Source organism: Acartia tonsa, chromosome 2 (genome assembly GCF_053477335.1).
Source record: "Acartia tonsa isolate MP-2025a chromosome 2, ASM5347733v1, whole genome shotgun sequence".
Classification (NCBI taxonomy): domain Eukaryota; kingdom Metazoa; phylum Arthropoda; class Copepoda; order Calanoida; family Acartiidae; genus Acartia; species Acartia tonsa.
This window is the reverse complement of record NC_137261.1, coordinates 46,168,674-46,193,652: the sequence shown is the minus strand read 5'-3', so window position 1 is coordinate 46,193,652 and position 24,979 is coordinate 46,168,674. Positions and strand designations below refer to the sequence as shown.

Below are 24,979 nucleotides of genomic sequence, written 5' to 3'. Positions count from 1 at the left end.
GGATATAATATTTTTTGACATCTGCGTAAAACAAACAATGATTTTGAAAGTTTTGCATTTAATTGTTTAATATGGTACCTAAAATTGAGGGCTGGATCAAAATAAACCCCTAGAAAACAAAAAACCTTACTACTTTATATTATAGAATGACAACAGAATTTCTGCTCTTAAAATTTTTACTTATGTCCACCAATGATTTTTATAATATTTTTATAATCTTTATATTCGTGTAAAGAACAATAATACGGAATTAAACAATTAACATTAAATTCAAATATCATTTTTTCCACACAGACATTCACAAAATATACAAATCTTAACAATTTTTAAAAGACACTCCCTAAAGATATTTTCTTCTCAATAAATTAGGACAAAAGGACAGCCTTATAATTATTTTATTCAGAAATATAATAGCAAAATTTACAAGCCCTATAACATATAACTTTATAGATACCGATTTTTTAAAACGAATTTTTCTTAAAATTACAAATAATCAACAAAAGAACTATCGTTAGAATTTTTAAGAAATTAAGATATAAATTAAGATAAAAATGAAATTTCAGTAGATTATCACACAGTAAAAACATAGTTTTCAAGCACATATCCAAACTTTAAGCTTCTCTTTAAATCCTTTTTTTAGTTTACAGATTAGAAATATTATTTTATTTTCATTTAAATTGTTTATTTGGTCAATGCACAGTTAAATTCTGGGTTTAAAGATGTTCAAACGCTTCTATCACAATGTAATTTAAGTTTAGTTAGTCTTATTATTATGCTGTAACACTATTAAAATTATTGATATTAGAATTCGCCATTAGAGGGCGTTATACTGTCATTTATACGGTTGGTGGATAAATACATATGTTGGAATCTTTTACATGCGAAGTAACTCTATAATTATCAATTTATTTTCACTTTTTTTGTATGTCCGACTCTAAGACCGACTTCCGAAATTTCGTGTGATATTCTTCTTTTATCAATTTAAATGTGAAATTTTATTGTTCCTGGTTACAGAAAGAGAGTGGACATTGGGCTGTTAAATGTTTATTACACTAGTTCCCAAAATTTTATAATATCATTTTCTTATTCGTTGTCGTTACTACTTTGGGGACTTTTCTTGAATTTTGATTGGTTGGTTCATTATGCTGAGTGTGTAAACGTTTGAACCACTAATTGTTATCCATGGAAGATTTATTTTGTGTATCATCATTGGGGATAAACATCTGTTTATCCATTTATCTGTCATTGTATTATCTCTTTAGAACCCTGCTTTGGATTTAACAGTCATTGTTGCTTGTAAATAAAATATTCAATTTACATGTACAGATACATAATTCATTTTAACAGAGATTTCCACGTAAATTGTTTTAACTGTTAAAATAATTCATAAACTATTGTTTGCCTCTGAATAGTAATTGATTTTTAGTTTTTAATTAAGATTTATGTATATTAAAATACATTCATAACATAAATTTGAATTGAAAAAAGTTTTTCTAAAATTATAGTCTTTATTTTTTGTAGGTAGCTTATGAACAATCTTGAAACATTAAATTCTAAGCATGTAGGGGCTCTGTATTCAAATGGGGACAGAAAAATGCTTTAAACCATCCCACATCCTATGTAAAGGTTCCATAAATAGGAGAACTAAATTAGTTAATTGAAATCTTAAACTGCAGACAACAAACCTTAGTACATTGCACATAGATAACATTTATGTAAAAAAAGAGAGAATACTAATGTTCTATTTATACTACATCTAATAAGACATTATGATGATGTCCATTGGATTAAATCCTTTTATATAAAGTAGTACGGTTCTTTTTGTCTGAAGCTTAAGATCTCAATAACTACTAAATTGATTGGATTCTCTATTTTATGTAAGCTTCATATAGGTCCTGTTATGGTTTTAGCACATTTTAGTTTTAGATTTAAGTCTTAGGATGATTAAAAGCCCCCCACTACCTCTTAAAATACAGAGCCCCTAGATGCTAGGGGAGTAGCCTCTAGTAAGATTATAAGCTACACTTATTCAAATATATATGTGTAACACAATGCTACAATCATGGGAATTAAAGTTTTTCATGCAATAGAAATGTTTCAAAAGATGCAGTTTAACAAAAGAAATACAACATGATTTTAGTCTAACACTGAATAATTTCTATCATTATTTTGTTAATTTAATATCTTTAGAAGTGATCAAATATTTGAAATATTTATTGAAAGCAACGCAGCTCTATACTTTATCTAACACTAGCGGCTACGCCCCTAATGGCCTCTAGTGTCACTTTAAATGTTTTTTTAAAAAAAATAATACGATAATTACATATATATGTTACTTTCAAGTCTCTACAATACCTTGCTATGTAGCGTTCAAGTCTCTATAGGTAAAAGAAATTTCGATTTTTTTATAATTTCTCTTGAGAGAGTGGTGGTACATTCCCCCAAAATAGTTATAAACCTTCCCAGGACCTATGAGATGCTACCCTGTTAACCCTTACAGATCGGGGTGGGGGGGGGGGGCTCCTAGAGCCCCCCCCTCTAGTTTTTTCAATCTCATTTTTTTTGTAGGTAAGATGGAGAGCTGTAACTTCATGACTTTTTAAGTTTAGTAATTATACGTCGGCAAGAGTTGATTTTATTAGGATATCTGGTCTGTGTCGGTCGTGGTGTCCGGTCAAAGTCGGTTGGGTAGCCAAAAAAATTAGAAAAAATTCTAAATAAATCTTAATTTCTACATTATGACTTTTGTTTATAAGGTAAAAACCTAAAAATTTGTTGGTGAATACTTAAATATCAATGACCCTCTGAGAAAAGTTGTGTTATGACCGTTTGACCGCCCCCTGACCGACTTTATGACCGATTTTTGTCCGGCTTTTACTACAGACATATATCATGAATATCGTGGCTTCTATTACAGCTAGAGACCTATAATTTTTTTTGGTAAATCCTTGAGCAATAATAAACAGATAAAAATATTAATTTGCGCCGCCAACCGCCGTTTTACCGCCGTAACCGCCGAAAATGGCGGTTTCCGTTATTTGCCGTTTTTCGGCGATGATCAGAAAAAGTAATTTTTTTGTTATGAAAAATAAAAGTTCGTCCTAAAATTTGGTCATCCTAGCTGCAAAATTGGCCGCTCTACAGCTGTTTTAAAATTTAGCGGCTGGCTGCTAAAAAGCGGCTAAGGAGCGTTCTGACTGCTATGACTAGAAAAAGTAATTTTCTCTAAAAATACACATGAACCATTTTACGTCTTTATCTGTACCAAGAGCCGAGATAGAGCGGGGGGCTCTTGGAGCCCCCCCTTTCCCCCCCCCCCCCCGATCTATTAAGGTGGGAAATGGGGCCCGATCTGTAAGGGTTAAGGAGAACCCGATCGGTTCACTGGTTAGCGAGATTCTTCATTACAAACAAACAAACAGACAGACAGACAGACATCGTTCTATTTTGTATTATAGATTATAAATTATTCATTTTATTTTAAAAGGTGTTACTGTGAAAGATGTACATGAATATATTAACAAGGGAAAATATTCAATTTAGCTTGCTAATATGAACTTAATTTATTGGTCAGTTCGTTTATCCAATAGGAAGGGAAGCGAATGGGGTAAAGGGAGATAAATGGGGGGAATCGTTATTTTAGTCAGCTGCTGGCATCACTTTATCAGTGCACATGAGAATCTGGTGCAACATCCAAGTAATAATTATCGATTGTTACTGTGCCTTTAATGAATCACATATTGGTTGAAATTTATTAAGAATTAATCTTATTTCATATAAAATTGCACAATATATGATGGCTGTGCAATTTTGGACACACAGTTTATTGTCTGTTAGATTATCATTGAACTTTTTCCTCTAGAGAAGATTTACAACTATTAAATAGAAAAAAATAAACTCGTTCTCATAAATATCTAAACTATTCAATATACTATACATACTGTCTGTCTGGATCATATTGTCATTTAAGGTCTCGAAAACAGCCGAAGCAATTATTAGGTTTGGTACAAGGCAGGTATTCTGCTATTTGATAGAAGGTACATATCAAATGATTATTACATCTTTAAAACTTATCTTTTAAAGCACAAGTAGAAAAATATTTGTGGAGTAAAAGGGTTTATAAATTTAAAAAAAATAATTCATGTATCTAAAGGGATAAGACAATGGCCGATAAATCGTTGTGCATCCCCATAGGTGATACACAAAATTACCCCTTCTGTAGATTACAATTAGTGGTTGAATTGTTTGGACACTCAATTTAATGAACCAACCAATCAAAATTCATAATAGTCCCCTAAGTTGTTAAGCCAACGAATAAGAAAACGATATTATAAAAATTTTGGGACTAGTGTAATATACAGCCAACCTCCCTAAATTCAATGCTATTGATCTATCCCTATGATTTCCTATTTTTTCACTTTTTCAAAGTTTAATTGATTAAAAAATATTTTGACCATTTTAAATGAAAACAAATTGAACAAAGAAATTGTCCAATACGGAAGGAAATGGCCAATTTATATAAATTAGACAAATTTTCTTCAAGAACAATTTTGATTAATTTATTGGCAATGAAATTTAAAATTTGTGATATACATTCGCCTAGGAAATTTAAAAAAATTTAATCATATTTATGATTATAATAAGTATAATTGTACAAAACCATTTGCCAATTTCTATTTTCAATAGTTAAAAAAAGAACTTTTACAATATGTTGCATTTATACAATGAAAAAATATATTGCCCTTACTACAAATGATTGTGGATTTTTTTGTGTGAAAAAAATATACAATAAATCCATTTATTGACATAATACAAACTATTTTAATCATTGAAACTTTAAAACAAGAGATTTCTATTTATATTATTGTTCTTCTATCAAAGTGTAAGAATTTAAAATATAATTATAAAAATGGACCACGTAAGGGGGAAAATTAGTTCTCCCCCCACCATAAAAAATTGCCTTAAAATATTCCAAAAGTTCCTCCTTATGTTGTTAATTTATTTCCCTCCCCCCAAAAAAGAATATCTTGGAAGTCCTTGTTGACATACCAAGTATTTTTCTTTATAAATATTAGTATCCTTGAGAGAAAGGATCTCTGAAGCTGATTAGCTATAATTCATTTTTCCAGGGCTCGGCAGCCGCGCCCTAGCCGCGACAAGCCTTAATTTTAAAACTGCTTTTGTGCCAATATTTTTTAAAAAGATGAATAGGTAGTCTGTTTTGGATACGGTTTTGAAAATGACATCCAGCTGAACTTAAACGTTATAATATGACGATTACACTGAGGTTTACACGCGGATGACACGCGGCTGCAGAGCCCTGATTTTTTTTTCTCTGATGCCAATACTCAAGAAAGAGGAAAGATAAGGCAGTAGCACTATAAAAAAAATTCTAATTTTTTAAAAAAGCTTTTCTATAATTAGGGTATGTCCGTCCGTCCGTCCGGAACGGATATTTTGTTGTTGTTGATAATTTAGCCATGTTAGAATTGTTCTATCGATTTCAAACTTTGCATGGTAATTCCTGTAGTAGTTAGGTACGATTTAGAAAGCGGAACAACTCTATAATCGTTACCAGAATGTTTGTACGTCTATTTTAAACATGTTGATTTTTAACTTTTTTATAAACAATAATCCAATTTATCTGATTTTTGGAAAACTGATTCCTAGGACAACAAAATACAATGTTATAGGCGAAGCATCTCTGTAATCAAGTCCTAAAAAGTAAGTATGTCCTTAAACATTATCATGTATTTAAGAAGATTTTCAACAAATTTACTAACAATTTTTTCTACTTTTATACATTTATATTCTGCTTATTCAGTTATGACACTCTACAAGTTTTAATGTTCATTTGTCATACCGTTTCAGAGCTTCGCTTTTATGGACACTGTCATCCTTGTTTGTTTTTAAACTGTAGTTGATATTTAGTGTTGGCTTACATTCTGCTCATTAAAATAATCTATGAGATAATCATCCGAAAATAAATAAATGGCTAGGAAAATATGCATCAATACTGAAGATTTACATGGTATTTTTTTTTCAAATGGGTTGCTGAGTTAACTTCAAATGGCCAAAATTTGTCAATTTTTTAAGCCCTAGGAAAAACTTTAATCATTTTATCAAATTTTTATGATATTTTTAGAGTGTAATACTGTAATACCATAAGCAGAAAAGAATAAAGTGCACAGAAATAAATTTTGTCAGTAATTTCCTATATACAATTATCTTTTGTAATATCCAAGATGACTGAAAAAAGCAAAGTTTTACCTCAGAAAATAAGTATTTTCTTGGAGATAAAATTTTACATATAGGATGGGGGAAGGGCGGTTGTTATTACTCATAAGATCTCTTCTTTTTTTTTGGGGGGGGGGGGTGGTTATAAACCCAATTTAATACATTTTTTCTGCTTTCTGAAATTAAATTTGTATCACCTACAAAAAAAAGATTTTGAATAAAATTTTTGTGTTAGCCTAGACTGAATGATTGCTTAAAATTTAAAGAGCTCTTAAACTAGGTGATAAGGGGAAAACATACACACTAATTAAAATATTCTCTATATTATATTTTTAATTGTGTTGGCATCTTAAAAATGCAATTAAAACACATAAAGATAATAAATTTGCATTTTAAACTAAATTAGAGTGAAGTACGTAGAGGCAGTGCGCCTAAAAAATGTTTAATTGATATCGTGCGTGTTCCTATGTAAACATCAACATATGTATCTATCTATCTATCTAAGGGTAGCGCAGATATTTTAGCATTTCAGATGTCTGTCTGACCTTACTTTATATTTTAAATATGATTTTCAATATCTCTAAGAAATTAGAATCTACTTTCTCGTATTCATTGGAATTCGGTGGATAAAACCGGTTCTTATCCATACGAAAAAATCACGTCTAGCATCGTATTATATCCAGCTTTCTACGAATATAAAAATGTACAATCATAAGATTAAAGCCAGTTTTTTTAGCCCGTGCATCCGGTTTTAATCTCTTATTTGTACAATGTACATTCTTTATCCGCGGAAAGCTGTTTATAATACGATGCGAGAAATAACTATTATAACTTTCTTACATTAGTTAGTCCAGTAAGCTTTGTATAAATGGATTTTTTATGATGATAACGTAATTTACTCAGATGACTAATTAATTTTTTTTATTTTCCTTTATTTTTGATATTTTGCAAATTTAACACTAGGGCTGTTTGAATGCTTTGATATCTTAGAACTGAACTGAACTGAACCTATGAATGTTGTCATCCTTGTTTCAACTATCTATCTATTTGTTTATGCATTTTTGTATGCAAACACCCTAACACATTAAGATTAATTTAAGATTATAAACCTAACATTTTTGCATTTGTCCTTTTATTGTTTATGTCATATTCTCTTAAGTAGTAACCTTTTTTTTGTCTGATGCAAAGGTTCTCGCTAACCACTGAACCTATTTGGATCTCCTGTACAGTTACGATTCTTATAGTTCTAGGGAAAGTTTATAATTATTTTGAGGGAGAGTTGCTTTACTATTTTTTTTCTTAAATTGAAAATAGGGAGGAGGGGGCTGATCGAATCCTTCCTCTTCCTCTAGTGCCCCTAAAGGCTTCCAGGGGGGGGGGGGGACGCGAGTGTTAAACTAAAGTGTTTATGAAATGTTATCTACATTATATTGGCATTATGCCTACTTGTTGATATAAAAACTTTCTTTATGAAACATTTTGTTAGCTTTTTAATGTTGCTAAATTTTTAATGAACTTATCTTTGTAATATTTAGCGCCCTCCTACTTTTAGTAGCAAAGCTACTCTGTAACTCACTTTCTCACTCAGTTAGTTAGTAACGCTATGGGAAATGTAATTTTTTATGTTAAAAACTCAGTTTTTGCATATTCTCTTTCTTTCTTCATTGTTATAAGACCTAAACAACTGGTATATAACTCACTTTGTCCGTTTGTCCATTCCATGATCTTTTGTGCTCCGCTATTTATTGATGTTTTCATCCATGTTACCTTACCAAATTCAATGACATGTTAACCTCAACCAACACAAAACGAGTTTTATAATTTCTGAGATCATACCTGAAAACAATTTTTAAAGATTAATTATCTGTATTATAACACTTACAAAGTACTGAAAAATTTAAAAAGAAAAATTTCTTTTCATTGATTAAAGGATAAGTAATATTATTGTAGCGGATAAAGAATCAATGTTTTATTACTTGGATGTTGCATCAGATTTGAACCTTGTAATAGTGTCTAACTTTTTATCTTTGTGACGTAACAAAAATCCATCTCTTTTTTAGGTGTTTCCTTTCCCACCTCCCCTCTCATCCTTAGATTTTTGTTACGTCACAAAGATTAAAAGTTAGACACTATTACTAGGTTCTCAGATTTTCATGTACTCTCATAAAGTGATGCTCGCAGCTGGCTAAAATAACGTTACTCCACTTACCTCTTTACCCCGACCCCCTCCTCCTACTGGATGAACGAACAGGCCAATAAATGAGGCCCATATTAGTAAGCTAAATTGACATTAAATACGGATCAATTATTCAAAAAAGAAAAACACCATTTTACTTAATACATAAAATGACCTATCCTTTTTTTCAGAAATGAAATAGTTTTAAAATTTAATTTACTGCCAACTCGCTTTTAAAATAAAATGTTTCATATTAGATAACATAAACTTAATTTACTTTTTTCTGCGTTATTTTGGTTAGGGTAACTATAGCAATTTATAACCATCATAACCCATCAACAAAAGTAATCCAACAGGTGACAAAAAAATTTTCACAGCAAAGCTCTTGATTTTGAAGGTATAAACACTACATTTTAGTTAATTTTGGTTAATTTTGGTTAATTTATATATCCACAGTTTTGTGATTAAATCATTTGTATGATGTCATTGAGGGAGCGCGACATTGGGCTGTTTATTATATCAGTCCCCAAAGTTTTATTATAACATTTTCATATTCGTGGGATTAACAACTTTGGTGACATCACTGAATTCTGATTGGTTAGTTCATTAAGTTCAGATTAAAAACGTTTCAACCATTAATTGTAATCTTTAGAATGAGTAATTTTGTGAATCATCATTGGGGATGGACAATAGCGGCTATTGTCTTATCTCTTATTACTGGCATTGCGTTATTATGTTAATATAGTAAGGTGTACATTTTATTAAGTTTGATTGTGGTCATCTTATTTTTACCTACCCTAGTGTACTTTTAGTATTGATATCAAAATGAAAAAATAACATTTTTTAAAATAAAAAATGTAGAAAACGAAAAACAAATGAAGATTAATGTAATTTCTCGTATTCATTCGAATCCGGTGGATAGGAACCAGGAACCGGTTCTCATCCATACGAAAAAACTATGTCTAGCATCGTATTATATCCAGCTTTCTACGAATATAAAAATGTACAATCATAAGATTAAAACCAGTTTTTAGCCCGTGCCTTCGGCACCTCGGGACTAAAAAAACTAGTTTTAATCTTATAATTGTACACTCTATATCCGCGGAAAGCGGTTTATAATACGATGAAAGAAATAACTATTCTGTCTATTGATATAGTCTCATATCTAGAATATATATTTACATATTTTAAAAATAAATAATACATAATTCCCAAATCATTATAATGAACTTCATACTGTCCTTGTTAGTCTGGTGATATTCTATCGAAATTCTTTTTCAATGGTTTATCCTTATAATAAAGTAACAGGATGTGTGTTTGTCTCTTTGTCTGTCTGTTTATTTGTACCGTAGGATCTCGCTAACCGCTGAACCGATCGGGTTCTCCTTAACAGGATAGCTTCTCATAGGTCCCAGGAAGGTGTATAACTATTTTGGAAGAGGGTACCAACACCCTCCAAAGAGAAATAACAAAAAATCGAAACTTTTTTTTACTATTCTCGATTTTACTTTGAGAGGTCAACTCAACATATACATCAACGCAACATAGACATATTTGAAATATAAAAACAATTTAAGTGCCACTAGAGGCCTCTAGGGGGCGTGGCCGCTAGTGGTCTTAAAGGCATTAATAAAAGTGGTTATTGCTGATATAAAATCGAAATGCCGTTCGCTAAATTACATTGACCATTGCTTGTTTATGTTGACCATATGACATAAAAGTAGTTATGGGTGACATAATAACAACATAATGACATTGTATTAAATACTTATGTTTAGATTTATTATTCTTGGGTGTACATACATAGAAAAAAAAACAACAAAATAATAAATGAATTAAATGAATATTATATACATTTATATATACAGTCAAATTTTATTGATATGGTTAATTTATAAAAAAATTTTCTTCCCAAATGGCAGTTTCCTAAAAACTAGGAAGTATGCAGTAATGTGTATTCACACATTGTTTTCATACAGGCCATATAGATAAGACAAAAAAATAGAAAAAAGATAATAAGCAATAAATAAAATATGATATCTATAAAATATAAAAGGGGATTTATGCTTTATTTTATTAAAATATACATTTCAGATGTGCTGAATTTTCATTTCCAAATGTGTACGGAGTTTCCGCGGTGTTTCCTCATCCTATCTCAATATTTACTTCTAGCTGTAAAATACCTCTTATGGGCGAGGCTGACAGCCCGAGACCAAAACCAGTCCGAGTCCACCAGCCCAGGAAAACTAAGGGGAGCAGTAGTGTCCCCTTTTCTGTCCATTCGCCCTAAATAATTCTAGTTTAGTCTTGTTAATCTTTCTAGGTTTACCCTTGACGTCACCCTTATATCCCCGCTAGAGCCGCAGCTCTTAGAGGGATTTTTATGGGGCGAGTTAGAGTTTCCCTTTCTCTTTATTCCTGAAATGGTTTAGATTAGTATAGCTGAGTCCAGTCTTCCTAAAACTAGTTTATAAGGTTAGTAGGGAAAGATTTGGTGAAAGTGTAAGAACGCAGTAGGTAACCGTGCGCGCGCTTAATATTTCTTCAAAGGGAAAGTTTTCAGTTGAAGATAAAACATTAAACTGTTGATTAAAAATGTCTTTTGATGCAAATATGGAGCTTTGGACTGAGATGAGTGAGCGTTTACAAGGCTTGCGAGCGGCTCTGATGGATAAGGCTGATCGGACTGACGAGGAAAATGTCAAGAGAGAGATTGCAAGAAGTATGTATAAGAATGGATGGCTAACAACCCAGCTAGAGTACAGCCGACCTACCCTTGAGCAACCTGCGGATGCCCAAGCTGATGAGTTGGCAGCGCTCCAGCACGAGGTTGATATGCATGAAGCTACGAGTATCGCTATTTAGGGCTTTCAGCCTTAAAGTACCTAGTTAAAACTGATCTAATTTTCAAGATTTTCAGATTAACTACCTAAGTTTTATCATGAAAAATGTTGGAGTCCTATCTATCATTTGAGAAAGTCTAACTCTAATAAATCTGATAAAAATCTAATGTAATTTTTTTTTTTTATTTATACTGTACCATAACCTGTATAGTAGTTGGATGTTTGCCTGTCAGTAACTCTTAAATGTCTTAGATGCGCTGTTTAACAATTATACACTCATAATGATTACATTATCTTTAATTTAATTTGGCTAGGTTTTAGCCACCTTAACTTGCAAGGTTTTTGCAAGTGAGAGTCAGCTAGTTTTCCTAGCTTATGTGCAATAATATTGCAAGGTTTTTGCAATTTCTTTTTCCTGTGTGTTAATGATTTCCGTAACTATTTAATTTTACCTAAAGATATTTGGCTAGGTTTTAGCCATTCTCGACTTGCAAGATTTTTGCAAGTATAATCATAGCTAGGTTTTCTAGCTTTTGTTACCTAGTATTTTTGCAAGATTTTTGCAAATGCTGGTCGACTAGTTTTTCTAGTCTTATAATATAATGGGCTTATTTTCATTCTAAATAATCGAATCTACGCGTTGCTTTAATAAACTTAAGTATGTTATCGAGGTTAAGGGTGGGTAAGTCTATAACTCGCAAGAAAATATGTCCTAGATGTTGTTGTCTTGCATGGCTGAAGGCTGGGCATTCTGTTAGGTAGTGTTCTACCGTTTCCGCATCGTCAAATTCTTCGCACTGTTTGCATGTAGGTGCGGCCTCTATTTTCATATTGTTCAGATGGTAGCCAAGTGTTGCGTGGCCTGTATAGATTTGTGTGATCATGTTCATCATCCTTCTCGGTTTTGTTATCAGTTTTCTCCACAAACCATTCCTGACACTGGGTAGCATCATTTTTGTTTGTCTACATGTTGTGATCCTCTCCCATTCTTTCTGCCAGTTTTTGAAAGTGAAGTCTTTAATTTCCGCTTTTATATTTGCATCTGAAATGGGAATGCATTCTCCAGGTGTGTGTATTTTCATCATTGCCCCTAGCTTCGCCTTTCTATCGGCCACCTCGTTTCCAAGGTGGCCTTCGTGTCCAGGTACCCAGGCCACTAGCACTCTGTTGTCTTCTCCAAGTTTGTTTAGCAGTCTTTTGGTCTCAAAGATAACTTTGCTTCTTATTTGATAGTTTTGGATTGCTGTTATGGCAGAGGTGTTATCAAGGTAGAAATTTACCGTCCTGTTCCTTATGTTGTTAGATATGAGTGTGAAGGCTGCTTCTGCCAGCGCTAACAATTCAGCTTGATATACCGTTGTATGGCTACCCAGGTGTTGGGCGCCACTGATTTTAAGTCCTCCTCCAGTAATAATGTAGCCAAAACCTGCTCTCCCTGCCATCTTGCTGCCATCTGTGAAGCATGTAATTACTTCCTGGTCTTTTGTTCCTGGCTTCAGGTTACTTTCCCTAGCTTCTTGTCTAGTGCCAATCTTTGTTTTAAAGTGTGTAGGTACAAACTGTGTATGTACCATTCTGTCTCTTGGTAAAAAGATTGTTTTGATGTTCTTTGCCAGCTTACGTATAATAACTGCATGTGATTTTTCACTGACTATTTCAGCCTGCTGCACTGTCCAACTGTTGTTCCATATCAGTCTTTTGTAGGTGTTGATACTTTGTGCCTGAAGGTGGAAGACTATAGGTTCTAGTCCCAGCATCACTTCCATCCCCGCCGTGGGGGTGGACTTCATACTGTTAAGTATGGCCAGACAACCTTTCCTTTGTACTCTCTCCAGTCTTTTTCTGTTCTTTCCATTTAATCTACCTGAGATACCCTCAATCCAGATCATAGCTGCATACGTCAGGACTGGTCTCACTACTGCTGTGTAAAGCCATCTGCATATCCTTGGGTTGAGTCCCCAATTCTTGGATATCATCCGTCTGCAGTACATCATGGACATGGTTGCTTTGTCTGTTATGTTCCTTATATGAAGATCCCATTTGAGATCACTTCTGAATGTTACTTCAAGATATTTCATGCTTGACACATACTCCAGCTCAGTTTCATTCATGTAAATTTTTGGTAGTACAGGATTTTTCTTGTTGGTAAACAGCATCAGTTTGGTTTTGCTTGCTGAGAAGCTCAATCTGTGGTCTTTAGCCCATTCCTCCAGTATATGTATGTCTCTCTGTATATTTTGTGCACAAGATATTTCATCCCAGCCGATTGAGATGTCAAGTATGTCATCCGCAAAAATGTAGAGGTCTGTTGGGTTTCTTTCTGGCATTCTATCACTTAGGTTCTGCTGATTATTATTCCATAGGTGAACGCTTGCTACGGATCCTTGTGGTGTGCCTCTAGTTGTTTGTTTGGAAACCATGACGTCATCATGCATGGCTGTCACTTTTCTATTTTTAAGCATTATTTCTGTCCACATTACCGTTTGTCTTGATGCTCCCATCCGCTCCAGGTTATGTATCATCATATTAATGGAGGCATTGTTGAAGGCGGCGTCGATGTCTGCGAACAGAACAATCGCACACTCGCCATTCAACTTTGCCTTCTCAATTTTCGCCACTACTGCGTGGAGACAGTCTTCTGTATTGGTGCTTTCCTTGTATGAGAATATTTTCTTGCTTGTTTTAGATCTAAGATGATTTTCACTAACTTCCCAGTAAAGTGTTCTTTCCAAACCCTTTAATAGGAAGCTAGAAAGGCTAATGGGTCTTTTAGATTTAGGATCAAGGCTGTCTTTTTTACCAGGTTTATCAATAAACGCTACCCTGGTGTCTAGCCAGGTTCTAGGGCACTTACTTTCCCTCACACTTCTACGCCATAGCTTCACAATGTCCCCCCCAATGATTTCGATGCCTTTCTGTAAATGACACGGATAAATGCCGTCCATACCTGGAGATTTAAACGGCTTGAAAGATTTCAATGAATTAGTAACTGTTTCAATATTAATAACTCTTTCAATATCAATAAAATTATTATTATTACTATGGTCATATGGCTCCGTATGTCTGTCATCCTGTTCGTCCGGAAAATGTGTATTTAATAAGACATTTAAGGTATCCTTGATGTTTTGTGTGTACTCCCCATTAGGTTTTCTCACAGTTCCCAGCTCTCTGTTGTTGTTCATCTTCATCAGTTTCTGTATCCTGGCTGCTGCATCAAGTCTGTCCATTTCCTGGCACAAATTGTACCAGGCCTTTTTCTTAGCTGATTTAACTAATGTATCATGCCTATTTCTAACCGCCCTATATTCTGCTGCTCTTTCTTCATTATTAAATCTACCTACCCTTCTCCTATGGAGGTTAACTAATTTCTTACTAGCCTCAAGGTTCGAGCTCCACCATTGTGGGCGATTCTTAGATCTTTTCTTAACACTAGGACAACTATCATTGTAAGCACCTATGATATCATCCCTGAGCTGGTCTGCAGCTGTATCTAAGTCTACCAAATCAACATTACCTCTTTTATTCCGCTTTTCTTGTAGCATCTCCTTGTATCTCCGCCAGTTGGTTTTCTTTATACATCTAAAATTATCAGAGTTATTTATGTTAATATTTTCAGTTAGCTCGAAATCTATATACGCATGATCCGAAAAAGATTCAATATCACTGACCCTCCATCCAACGACCCTATTAATCAAAACGTCCGAGACAAAAGTTATGTCTAAAACCTCGCCTCTCAAGATGTTAGAAAAAGTTGGTTTGTTACCTTCATTTAAAACTATAAGGTTTTTTGAAATTATGAATTCAAGTAAGTCTTCTCCCCGTTTTTGGGACTCTGACGAGCCCCAACTCAGATGTCTTGAGTTTACATCTCCCCCAATGATAAGTGGTAAGCTATTAACTCTGGCATATTCAACCAGTTCTATAAGTTTTTTGGCGGGCGGCGATTTTCCTTCCGCCTCTGGTTCACCTGGACAGTAAATAGAGCAAAAGATTATTTGTTTATTATTAAACCTGAAAAGAACTGCTGTATGATCCCTATCCGTGAATTGATTAAGTTGGCAACCCCTAACTTCCTTGCTGGTAGCTATACAAGCCCTATTATCATTTTCCTTACTACAGTACACATTAATATTGTGAAAAAATTTTACCTTATTATTTGAAATATACGGTTCTTGTACCAAGATAATTTTTCGTCCAAATCCTGTCCGTTGGGCATTTGTAGTCGTCATCGTTGTATCAGTCCGGTCATGGCTCCCAGTAAGCCTGGCCCCACATTGAACTGTGGCAGAGACAGCTTTGTGTAGGTTGGCCTGGGAGATTGGAGTATTATTTGTTGTTAGTGCTGGGTTGGGCAATAGTATCTGGCTCTAATATGCTCTCATACTTCTTGTATGCCTTGTCTCTCAAGTCTTCTTTGACGGCGGTGATCATACCGCCGTCAGACAAGAAGACATATGACATACCGAGCTTCAAGCGGCCTTTTAGCCTGATCAGTTCCTTGAACAGCTTCTCATCCACCTGCAGTCCGACGGTGAAGAAGCCATTCTCCGTGTCTGACAGCTTGTTCTTGGTGATCTCAGTTACCTTGAAATGATAGTCCCTGGACTCTCCAGTCTCAGGGTTGACATATTTATCCTTGATTATTTTATTCCACAGTTTTATCTTGATCTCCATTGTTGTCAGATCCTCACAGAAGAATTTTGTGTGGATCTTGCCCTTCATACTGCGGTATAGTCTCTCCTGTGGCTTGTAGATTATGAATTTTATGCCCATATCCTTTAGCTCCTCTGTGTGAGGGTCCATCCTTTTGATCTCGTTCTGGACGAATTTGGCCGTGTAGTTGTTGTTACAGGCAATCCAACCTATACGGTTGTTAATTCCACCAAAGATTGAGAGGTCAAAATCTTCGTTACCATTTGTCAGGAATTCACAATACTTATTAACCATGGTGGCATCCACGTGGTCAAAAGCTGCCTGATCGATAGCAATGCTATCATCATCGTACCTAAATTCATAGATGATGTTGTCAGCTGCCAGGGTTGCATAGCTAGGTCTGCTATGAACTTCATCCATCACTTCTTCTTCAATGAGCTTTGTGATAGATGGTCCACCAGTAGATTCTTCCTTTGCTCTCTTGAGCTTGTTGAATTCGAAATCTCGCTGTTTCTTGGCAGCACGCTTATCAGCACCAGTTCTCCTTCTCTTCTCCTGAATATCAGACATATCAGATATATTATTAGTGTTTACATTTCTCTCTTTCTCTTTATTCTGTGCTTCCGTCTTTCTTTTCTTTTCTCTGCTCTTGACCACAATGAAAGGTTCATTGTCATCATCGTCTTCATCATCCATGTCAAGTATAGCTGGGTCTACATAGGTAATGTCTTTAGTGTTTCCTTCTAGGTCCAACTTACTGTCATTTGCAGTCCAATTAAGTTCTGTAATCTCTTCTGTTATTTGTAAGTGTCCAGCAGTCTTTCTTATTTCCTCTTTCTGATTGTCTTCAAGACTCATGGCACTGAGCTCAAGACTATCATCCTTGATCGATTGTGCGTCGTTGTTAAATGAGTCATCATCAATATCAACATAATCATCATCAGTAACATTGGTTCTCGTAGCCGAGTCCCTATGTACATTCTGACTTTTTAAGTTCTCAAAGTTCTTGCCTTGGGTCCTTTCGTTTCCGAAACCCCCTGGCATTACCTGTACAGTAGCCCTTTCATCGCCTTCCGCCTGTACGGGATCACTTCCGGCGTGGGTATCGGTAACCATCGGGGATGTTCCGCCCCTAGAGACCGCGCTGCCGCTACCACCGACGCGGCCCCCATCTCTGCTTGATTTCTTGGCCTGATTCATTTTGAAAGAAGTTCTGCAAGATTAATCTGTTATTAACCATAGACAGTTAATTTTAATTAATCTTGGTGGAGAGAGGAAAAGAAAGTAGAGGGATAGATGGAGGAAATGACAAGAGTCTGAGATCTTAGGCTACCTAACATAACATCCTACTTGAATCCATTAGCTTGAATTAAGGGAAGTAAGTAAGCTAAGGAAAAATAAAAGAAATGAAAGATTTTGTCCTAATTAAAAATAAAAACTGAGAAACCCTGACTCACTTTTTAAAAATAGTCGCTACTAATTAAAAAGTTTAACAAAATTTTACTAATTTTCACCATTGTTTGATAAAATTTGAACTTGAACTTGAAAATTTGCGGTGACGCTTAAACTAAGTGTACACAATGGTGACCCTAGCGACTCCTTACGGTGATACGTGTAATTAACCGAGACAGGGTTGCCGTCAATCATAGTCGTTGGTTGTACTTTTCATTTTATTTAGTTTAAACATCGAACTAGTCTTGCTGTTGCTTGGGGGGGGTAAAGTAAAATTTTGAAATAAAATGTTAACATCTCTTTTTGTGAAAATATTTGTAAGAGTACCATTTTTGGGGGATAAAAGATGTGAAAATTTTCTAAGTAGACAACCAGTGGTACTCAAATATGGCGACCGTGGTATGACAGTAATTTTCTTGAAAATCACGCAACCTCGTTCCTTATAATTGAATCTCTTAAATATTAAGATGATCCAACTACAAGTTTGGCCCTAGCTCTTTCTAGCCTAATTGAGAGATGTTAACCCCTAGCTTAATTTGACTATTTTACACTTGTAAGATTTGTAAAGTAGTGTCTACACACCTTTTAGTTGGGTCCCCTGGACCGTAAGCCCCCGTGCCTCGACAAGGCTTGGTGTATCTACGACCCTCTCTTAACCCACCTAGACTGATGCTCCCTTTCGAGCGGCTAGGCAAGGGAGGGCACACGGGAGTTACTTCTAGCTAAAAAAAGCTTCAAACTTCCAAACTTTCAAAATTTTGAACGTATAAACGATTTATACATACAGGCTTTAATTTTCAAATTTTTTTTTTTTTTGGAAGTTTGAAGCTTTTTTAGCTAGTAGTAATTATTGAGATAGGATGAGGAAACACCGCGGAAACTGCGTACACATTTGGAAATTAAAATTCAGCACATCACTTTTCAAAATTATTTCTAAAGACCTTAAAACATAAAATTTACATAACAGAAAACGATACAAGGGCAATTATGAACATAAGTAGCACAACCATATACATATAATGATAACTAATGATTAATTTATTATCATTGTTAAAAAGTTTTATAAATCTGTCAATAGACAAGGAAATAACAGCTGCAAGGACAAGCAGACAAGAATATATATTGGCTGCGAAAGAAGTATTGCTGTGATTTGTCATTATAATATAATTGTGAAACCAAGCCTAAACTATATACATTATACATACATCCAATTGAATTCAGAACTCCAAATATTAAGTCTACGAATGTTGTTGTGTATTTTAGCAGCGCTGATACTCTATTTGTGGTTGTCCGCGCGTACGTGTGCGGGTCTGATAGTTTGTTGTAAAACTAACTTATTTGGCAGTCCGACCATTTTTATGGCTGTGATTGTGTTTATTAACTTATGGATTTTTTCATCCTTGTTTACATCGAAAATTCTACGTTTAGCTAATATTCTATTATATAAAATAGTAATGTTTTTGGTTTGTTTGAAGCTTTAGATCTCAACAACTAAAGAACCAGTTGAGTTTTCCATTTTAGTGAAGCTTCGCATTGGTTTAGGGAAAGTTTCAGACTGTTTTATTCTTAGATTAAAGTCTTGGGATGGTTTACATTTATTTTTTTTTTAATACAGAGCCTCTTGATGAGAGAATTAAATATTTGCTGATAAATTGTTGTTGTTGGAATATGAGAACAACAGCATCAATGAATCTGTTGTTGTGCTGTGTTGTTGTTCAATCTTTTCCGGTTTCCCATCATTTATAAATTTCAGATCCGTAATGTCACCACGTTTAAATGAGAAATAGATAGATAGAAAAATATAGAAAGATATAGTGAGAGATAATTAGATAAAATAATGGTAAAACTATTCAGACTTCCTTGATAGATAGATAGATAAATAAATGATTGTTTCAATGTCTTAATGTCGTAAAAGTTTATTTTGTACATGAAGAAAGTAGTTAAAAAAAGTATGTGACGTCATAAAAATGATGGATTATCCATCTCTTTTTTAGAGGTTTTCTTTCCCACTCATCCTCTTCTCATCCCTCATTTTTATGACGTCAGAGCGACTTTCTTCACGTACTCTGTAGATTAAAACTATTCTTGGCAAATTGGAAACCATTAAACCAAGAATTAATAAAAGTACCTAAAGTTTCATTCATACTTAATTCAACATTTTTTAAATTAAGGCAAATAAAAGTGAAATATAAAACCTATACAATGGTTAGAAGACTTATATGAAAGAAATTAACCAACTAAACATCGATTCTTGAAAGGAAAGATAAAGCCTACTCCAGGGGTTATTTTTCGTGTGTTTATGTGTGCTCAACTCGTCATATTATAACTTTAAAAATTCAGCTGGATGTCTAATCTATACCTGTTTCAAAACAGACAATCTATCTTTTCGATTTTTTTTGCACACAAGCGGGTTTAAACTCGAAGCTTTTACGCAGCTTTAAATATGGAGATAGTGGAGGGGAAGGTTTTGCTCGCTAGGCAATTTAAGAAAAATCACCAAAAAGACAGATAAATGTTTAAAATTTTTATTGTCACCAAAGGTAATTTTTCAATGTCCTGGTCCTGTCAAGAATATCTAAACGACTGCTCGGTCATGTACACTAATTAAAAGACAATTATAATTAATTTTATTACATGCAGATTTTTTAGCAAGTAAATTTGGCTTTGGTCAGAGTTTCTATTCACAGATAGACCTACAAAACAAATTTTGAAACCAATTAAATATATATTATTATAGAACTCTCATAATAAAAGGAATTAATACAAAATATTAATATCTTTAATATTTTAAGGTTTTTCTCGCATCGTATTATAAACGGCTTTCCGCGGATATAGAAAGTACAATTAAGAGATTAAAACTAGTTTTTTTAGTCCCGAGGTGCCAAAGGCACCGGCTAAACAAACTGGTTTTAATCTTATGATTGTACATTTCTATATTCGTAGAAAGCTGGATAGAATACGATGCTAGACATAGTTTTTTTCGTATGGATGAGAACCGGTTTCTATCCACCGGATTCGAATGAATACGAGAAAAGATTTTCTTTAGCCGGTGCCTTCGGCACCTCGGGGCTAAAAAAACTAGTTTTAATCTCATAATTGTACTTTCTATATCCGCGGAAAGCCGTTTATAATACGATGCGAGAAATAACTATTCTCACTTATGGGTGTTTTCTCTCAAAGGGCCTTGTTGAGCACCGAACCCCCACTTATTGAAAATTAGTGAAGGTATTTTCTCGTTTATTTTAGTTTAGGTTAGGTTATATTGGGTACTGGTTAGATTCGACACTTTGTGGGAAAGCACCTAATGGTTTATCAATCATATAGCTTTGATATTTCAAAGACACTTTAACTTAAAGTAAAACATTTAGAATAATTTGACTTTTATTTCTGAATTAATCTTAACCTTTTAACTTTTTCTGTTTATAGTGATTCTGCATTTAGTTAACTAACCTTTCTAAGAGAAAAATGCCGGCTCGGCAGCCGCGCGTCAGCAGCGACTAAGACTCAAATTAAAACTAAGTTGGATGCTTTGAAAAATTTGTTGAAAAAAAAGATTGCCATTTTTAAGTCAGGTTTAGACTTTCAGCTGATTTTACAAATTCTAAAGTGCGGATTCCTCTGAGGCTGCTGAGCCCTGGATAAATGACAAGAATGATGAAAACGATGATCATCCTACTAAAAATGACAATTAAATGTAAAATAATGAAAAAATTGCTAGCCATCTAATCCATTTTTGAGTATGACTAGACTATTTGGGACGGTAAAATTCTTGTTCAGCATTTGCATGACACCTTCCTTGTTAAAACAAAGAATTAATATGATAATATGCTTGAATCATATTTAAATAATCATACTGAATAAAATAAATTAAAATCCAAAAATCCACCAAAATTTTGGTGGAAAATGCCTCAGATTTTTAGTTTTCTTTTCCCTTTCTGTTTTGGTAAAAGTTGTAAATGTTCTGGGACAGATACAAGTATTCCAGTATTGTTTTAAAACCGATTAATATCCGCTGGATTAGAACCGGTTCTCAGTCATACTAAAAAATCATGTATGGCGTCGAATTACAAACAATTTTCCGCGAATATTTAAATAAAAATCATAAAAATTGATACCGCTTTTATTCTTTGAATTTTCTATTTTTATATCCACGGAAAGCTGTCTATAATACGATGCAATGAATAAATATTACACTTAGATAAGAGAACTTTTTAAAGAAAGCATAGCCCATGTTAGGTAGATTGATGTTCGCCCCTATCATCTAGGGGAGGATTAAATTTTAAAATTAATACCAGTTTTGTTAGACTTATCTTAACCTTATGATTTTTCCATTTTAATATCCGCGGAAAGCTGTCAGTAATATTATTCCGAATATAACTATTCCTTAATCCCTGGTTACATATGGCAATTTTCTCAAGTCTGTAGGTTTTATAAATATTTTTAAAACTCTTTCTTAAGATTCAACTTTTTTTCCTTTTCATTCATTTATATATCTTTATTTTATAGACAAGCAAAAGATAATATTGTATTTAGTTCTTCTTGACCTTATATTCAAATACTAGCGGCTTCGCCCCTAGCTGCTAGGGGCTTCGCCCAAAGATGTGATGGGAATTTTTTTGGGGGGATTTTTTTCTTTTTTTTTTTTGGGGGGGGGGGGTTGGGGGTGTCCCACCCCCCAACAAAATAGCTTAAAACCATCACAGGACCAGGAGTAGAGCCCATTCGGTTCAGTGGTTACCAAGATCTTAAGCTTCAGACGGACAGACAGACATCGTTTTACTTTGTATTATAGATAAAACTAAATATCTGAATAGAAAGTAGGATAGTTATTTCAGTATCACTTCGAAACCGATTAATATCCAGTGGATTAGATCAAGTTCTTAGCCATATTATATACAGCATAGTATTAAATTGGCATCTTAATGGTTTTAATCTTATAATTGTAAATTTTTTATATCCGATGAAAGCTGTTTATAATACGATGCGATAAATAACTATTCCAGTATTGGTTCAAAAAATCAACTAATATCCTCTGGATAAGAACTGGTTCTCAGCCATTCTGAAAAATCATGTGTAGCATCATATTGCAGACATTTTTTCACGAATATTATGACAAAGTTATAAGATTAACTCCACTTTACATACAGGCGAACAAAACTTGAAGATTATCTGCGCCCTGTACAAAAATGTTAAAATGACAAAATAGGACAGAAATGTAAATAATTTGGATTCTATGAATTTTATGTAAGCATTTCAAAATAATATGTTCATTCAATAAAACAAATGAACCTTAAATTTAAAATTGAACTTCAATGTATAGTTTTGTTTGGTTATAAGTAATCAAATAATAGAAAATTATAACAAAGAGAGTAAGAAAAAAAGGATCGTTGTAGAAAGAATAATTTTCCATAGACCTATCTTTCTATAGTCTCACAATGGATATAAGATATCTTTTGACAAAGGAAATATTTGTCGTCAATTTAATGTGCTAATATGGACCTTATTTATTGGACAGCTCGTTCACCTAGGAGGAGAAGAGAGGATGGGGGATTCGTTATTTTATCCAGCCGCAAACATTACTTTACATAATAATCTGGTGTAAGATTTAGGTTATAATAAATGAATTGATAAGATAATTGCCTTGGGTATTACGGTTATTATACATTTATCTACAACTGATCTGTACTTTTTAACTTGTTGAAAATGAAGATTTTAGCTCATAAATATATCTTTCATGACTCTATCACTGTGTCCAGAATACTTATTCATCGCATTGTATTATAGACAGCTTTCAGTGCCTGTAATTGTCTTTCGAAGCCATACTGGAAATATCATATCAATGCCTTAATTTGAGAATTGTTATACACTGATCTATACCCAAAAATTTTAATTTCTGAATATGCTCTAGCAGATAAACTTAACTTTTTATTGGCATTTGCTTGTATCCCCTTATATAAAGTTGATAAAATGAATGCCCAGGGCATATTTTTGCGGATAAATGTCATCTGGAGATAAAATTCAGTCAAAACAACAAATAACTCAAAATTTCTAGGCACTCTTCAGAATCTTTTCTAATTTTTTTGTTATTAAGCCCCGGTAAATAAAACATCAAAAGCATACATTTGAAGGTAAATTTGATATTAATTGTATTCTCGCAACATACCTGTAAATATAAAAAATATGTTAAAAAACAAAACAAAAAATAAATAATGGATTATTATTACTTGCATTTATTTTGTAGTCTAACAAATTAAAACTTGTAGCTGGCTAAAATTTTGATCCTAACATCCACTCCCATACCCTACTATTGGAACAAACTGACTAATAAATGATATCTAACCTAATTTAAAAACGGAACCTAATTTATACTTTACAAGTTTTATCTGTTTCTGAAACACTTCCCTTTCCCTTTCTTTAAAGTTGCTTTTAATCTAAAGCTTAACGTTTCAAAAAGCTTTAGTAATTTAAGACCTAATTATCCTTACAATTACAATATCTGTTATTATTTCTTGGATCTTGCACAAGATTATCATGTAATCAGATAAAGTTAAACTCGTAGCTGGCTAAAATAACGATAAACCAACCACTTTTTACACCATGTTTTCCCTTCCTACTGGATGAACGAACTGAACAAAAACTGATGTCCATGTTAGCAACCTAAATTAACGACAATTTTATGCCAGTCATAATATCTGTTATGTATCAATTTACACATTTTAAAATCTAAAGTCTTCCACTTTTTGCCCTCTTTTTATGTATCCTATGAGGTCAAGTGTGTTATCTAGTTTTTGGTTCCTTTTTTGGCCATTTTTGTAATGTGATAATAATGATAATTTAAAGTGCTAAAAGTATATTTTTTATCCTATTCATATGTTGTTATGTTTGATTTGATAATGGTTTTAAGATATGTATTGTATATGTGGATATATTAACAGGGAAAAATTTGTCATAAATTTTGTTTTTATTAGTCAGTTTGTTTCTCCAGTAGGAGGTAGGGGGATGGGGTAAAGTAGGTGGGGGTAACGTTATTTTAACCAGCTGCAAGTATCACTTTAGTAGATTACATGAAAATCTGGTGCAACATCCAAGTAATAATATATCGATTGATGGTTTGGTTTGGTTGGGTTAAGTACCTCGCAGAGGCTAAGATTTTTCTTTCTAAAAAATTTAAAGAAAGGAGTGGGTGGGGTTATGTTTACTTTATACCTCTGAATTACAAATCTTAATTTTAGCTTACCAAAGGGTAACAAGTGCTAAACTATCTAGCTGCCCCTTTGTGTTAAGAAACGCATATGTCAAATATTTGATTTTTTTTTCTTTTGTTTTGTTAATATTTAAACGGTCAGTTGTAGAAAATTAGCCACAGGGCTCTGTCCTTTCTTTCTTTCATTTTTTAAACCCATCAATTATCCTTTAGCAATGTTTTGTATTATTCATTAAATACAATGATGAAATCATACATAAGTAGCGAGGCACAAAAAAAATGCTCTTCGGAAAATATAACCTTTCTTTCTTCAAAAGCAACAAATAAAATAAAAAATTGTGAAAATCGAAAATAAAGCTACTTGTCTTTTCATTTATAAACAAAAAATCTTTAAGAACGACGGGGAATTTAATT

At 33.5% G+C, this 24,979-nt stretch overlaps 2 protein-coding genes across 2 annotated transcripts in view; both read right to left on the bottom strand.

The window, feature by feature from the left end:
- LOC145311994 (uncharacterized) overlaps positions 1–24,979 on the bottom strand; it is a 137,573-nt gene that overhangs the window by 39,757 nt on the left and 72,837 nt on the right. The gene's annotated exons all lie outside the window — the stretch shown is intronic.
- LOC145312578 (uncharacterized) lies at positions 11,871–15,472 on the bottom strand. Its single transcript, XM_080151834.1, has 2 exons — positions 15,405–15,472; positions 11,871–14,835 (listed from the first exon to the last, which is right to left on the bottom strand). The coding sequence occupies exons 1-2, from the start codon at positions 15,470–15,472 to the stop codon at positions 11,871–11,873; spliced, it is 3,033 nt and encodes a 1,010-aa protein (XP_080007960.1).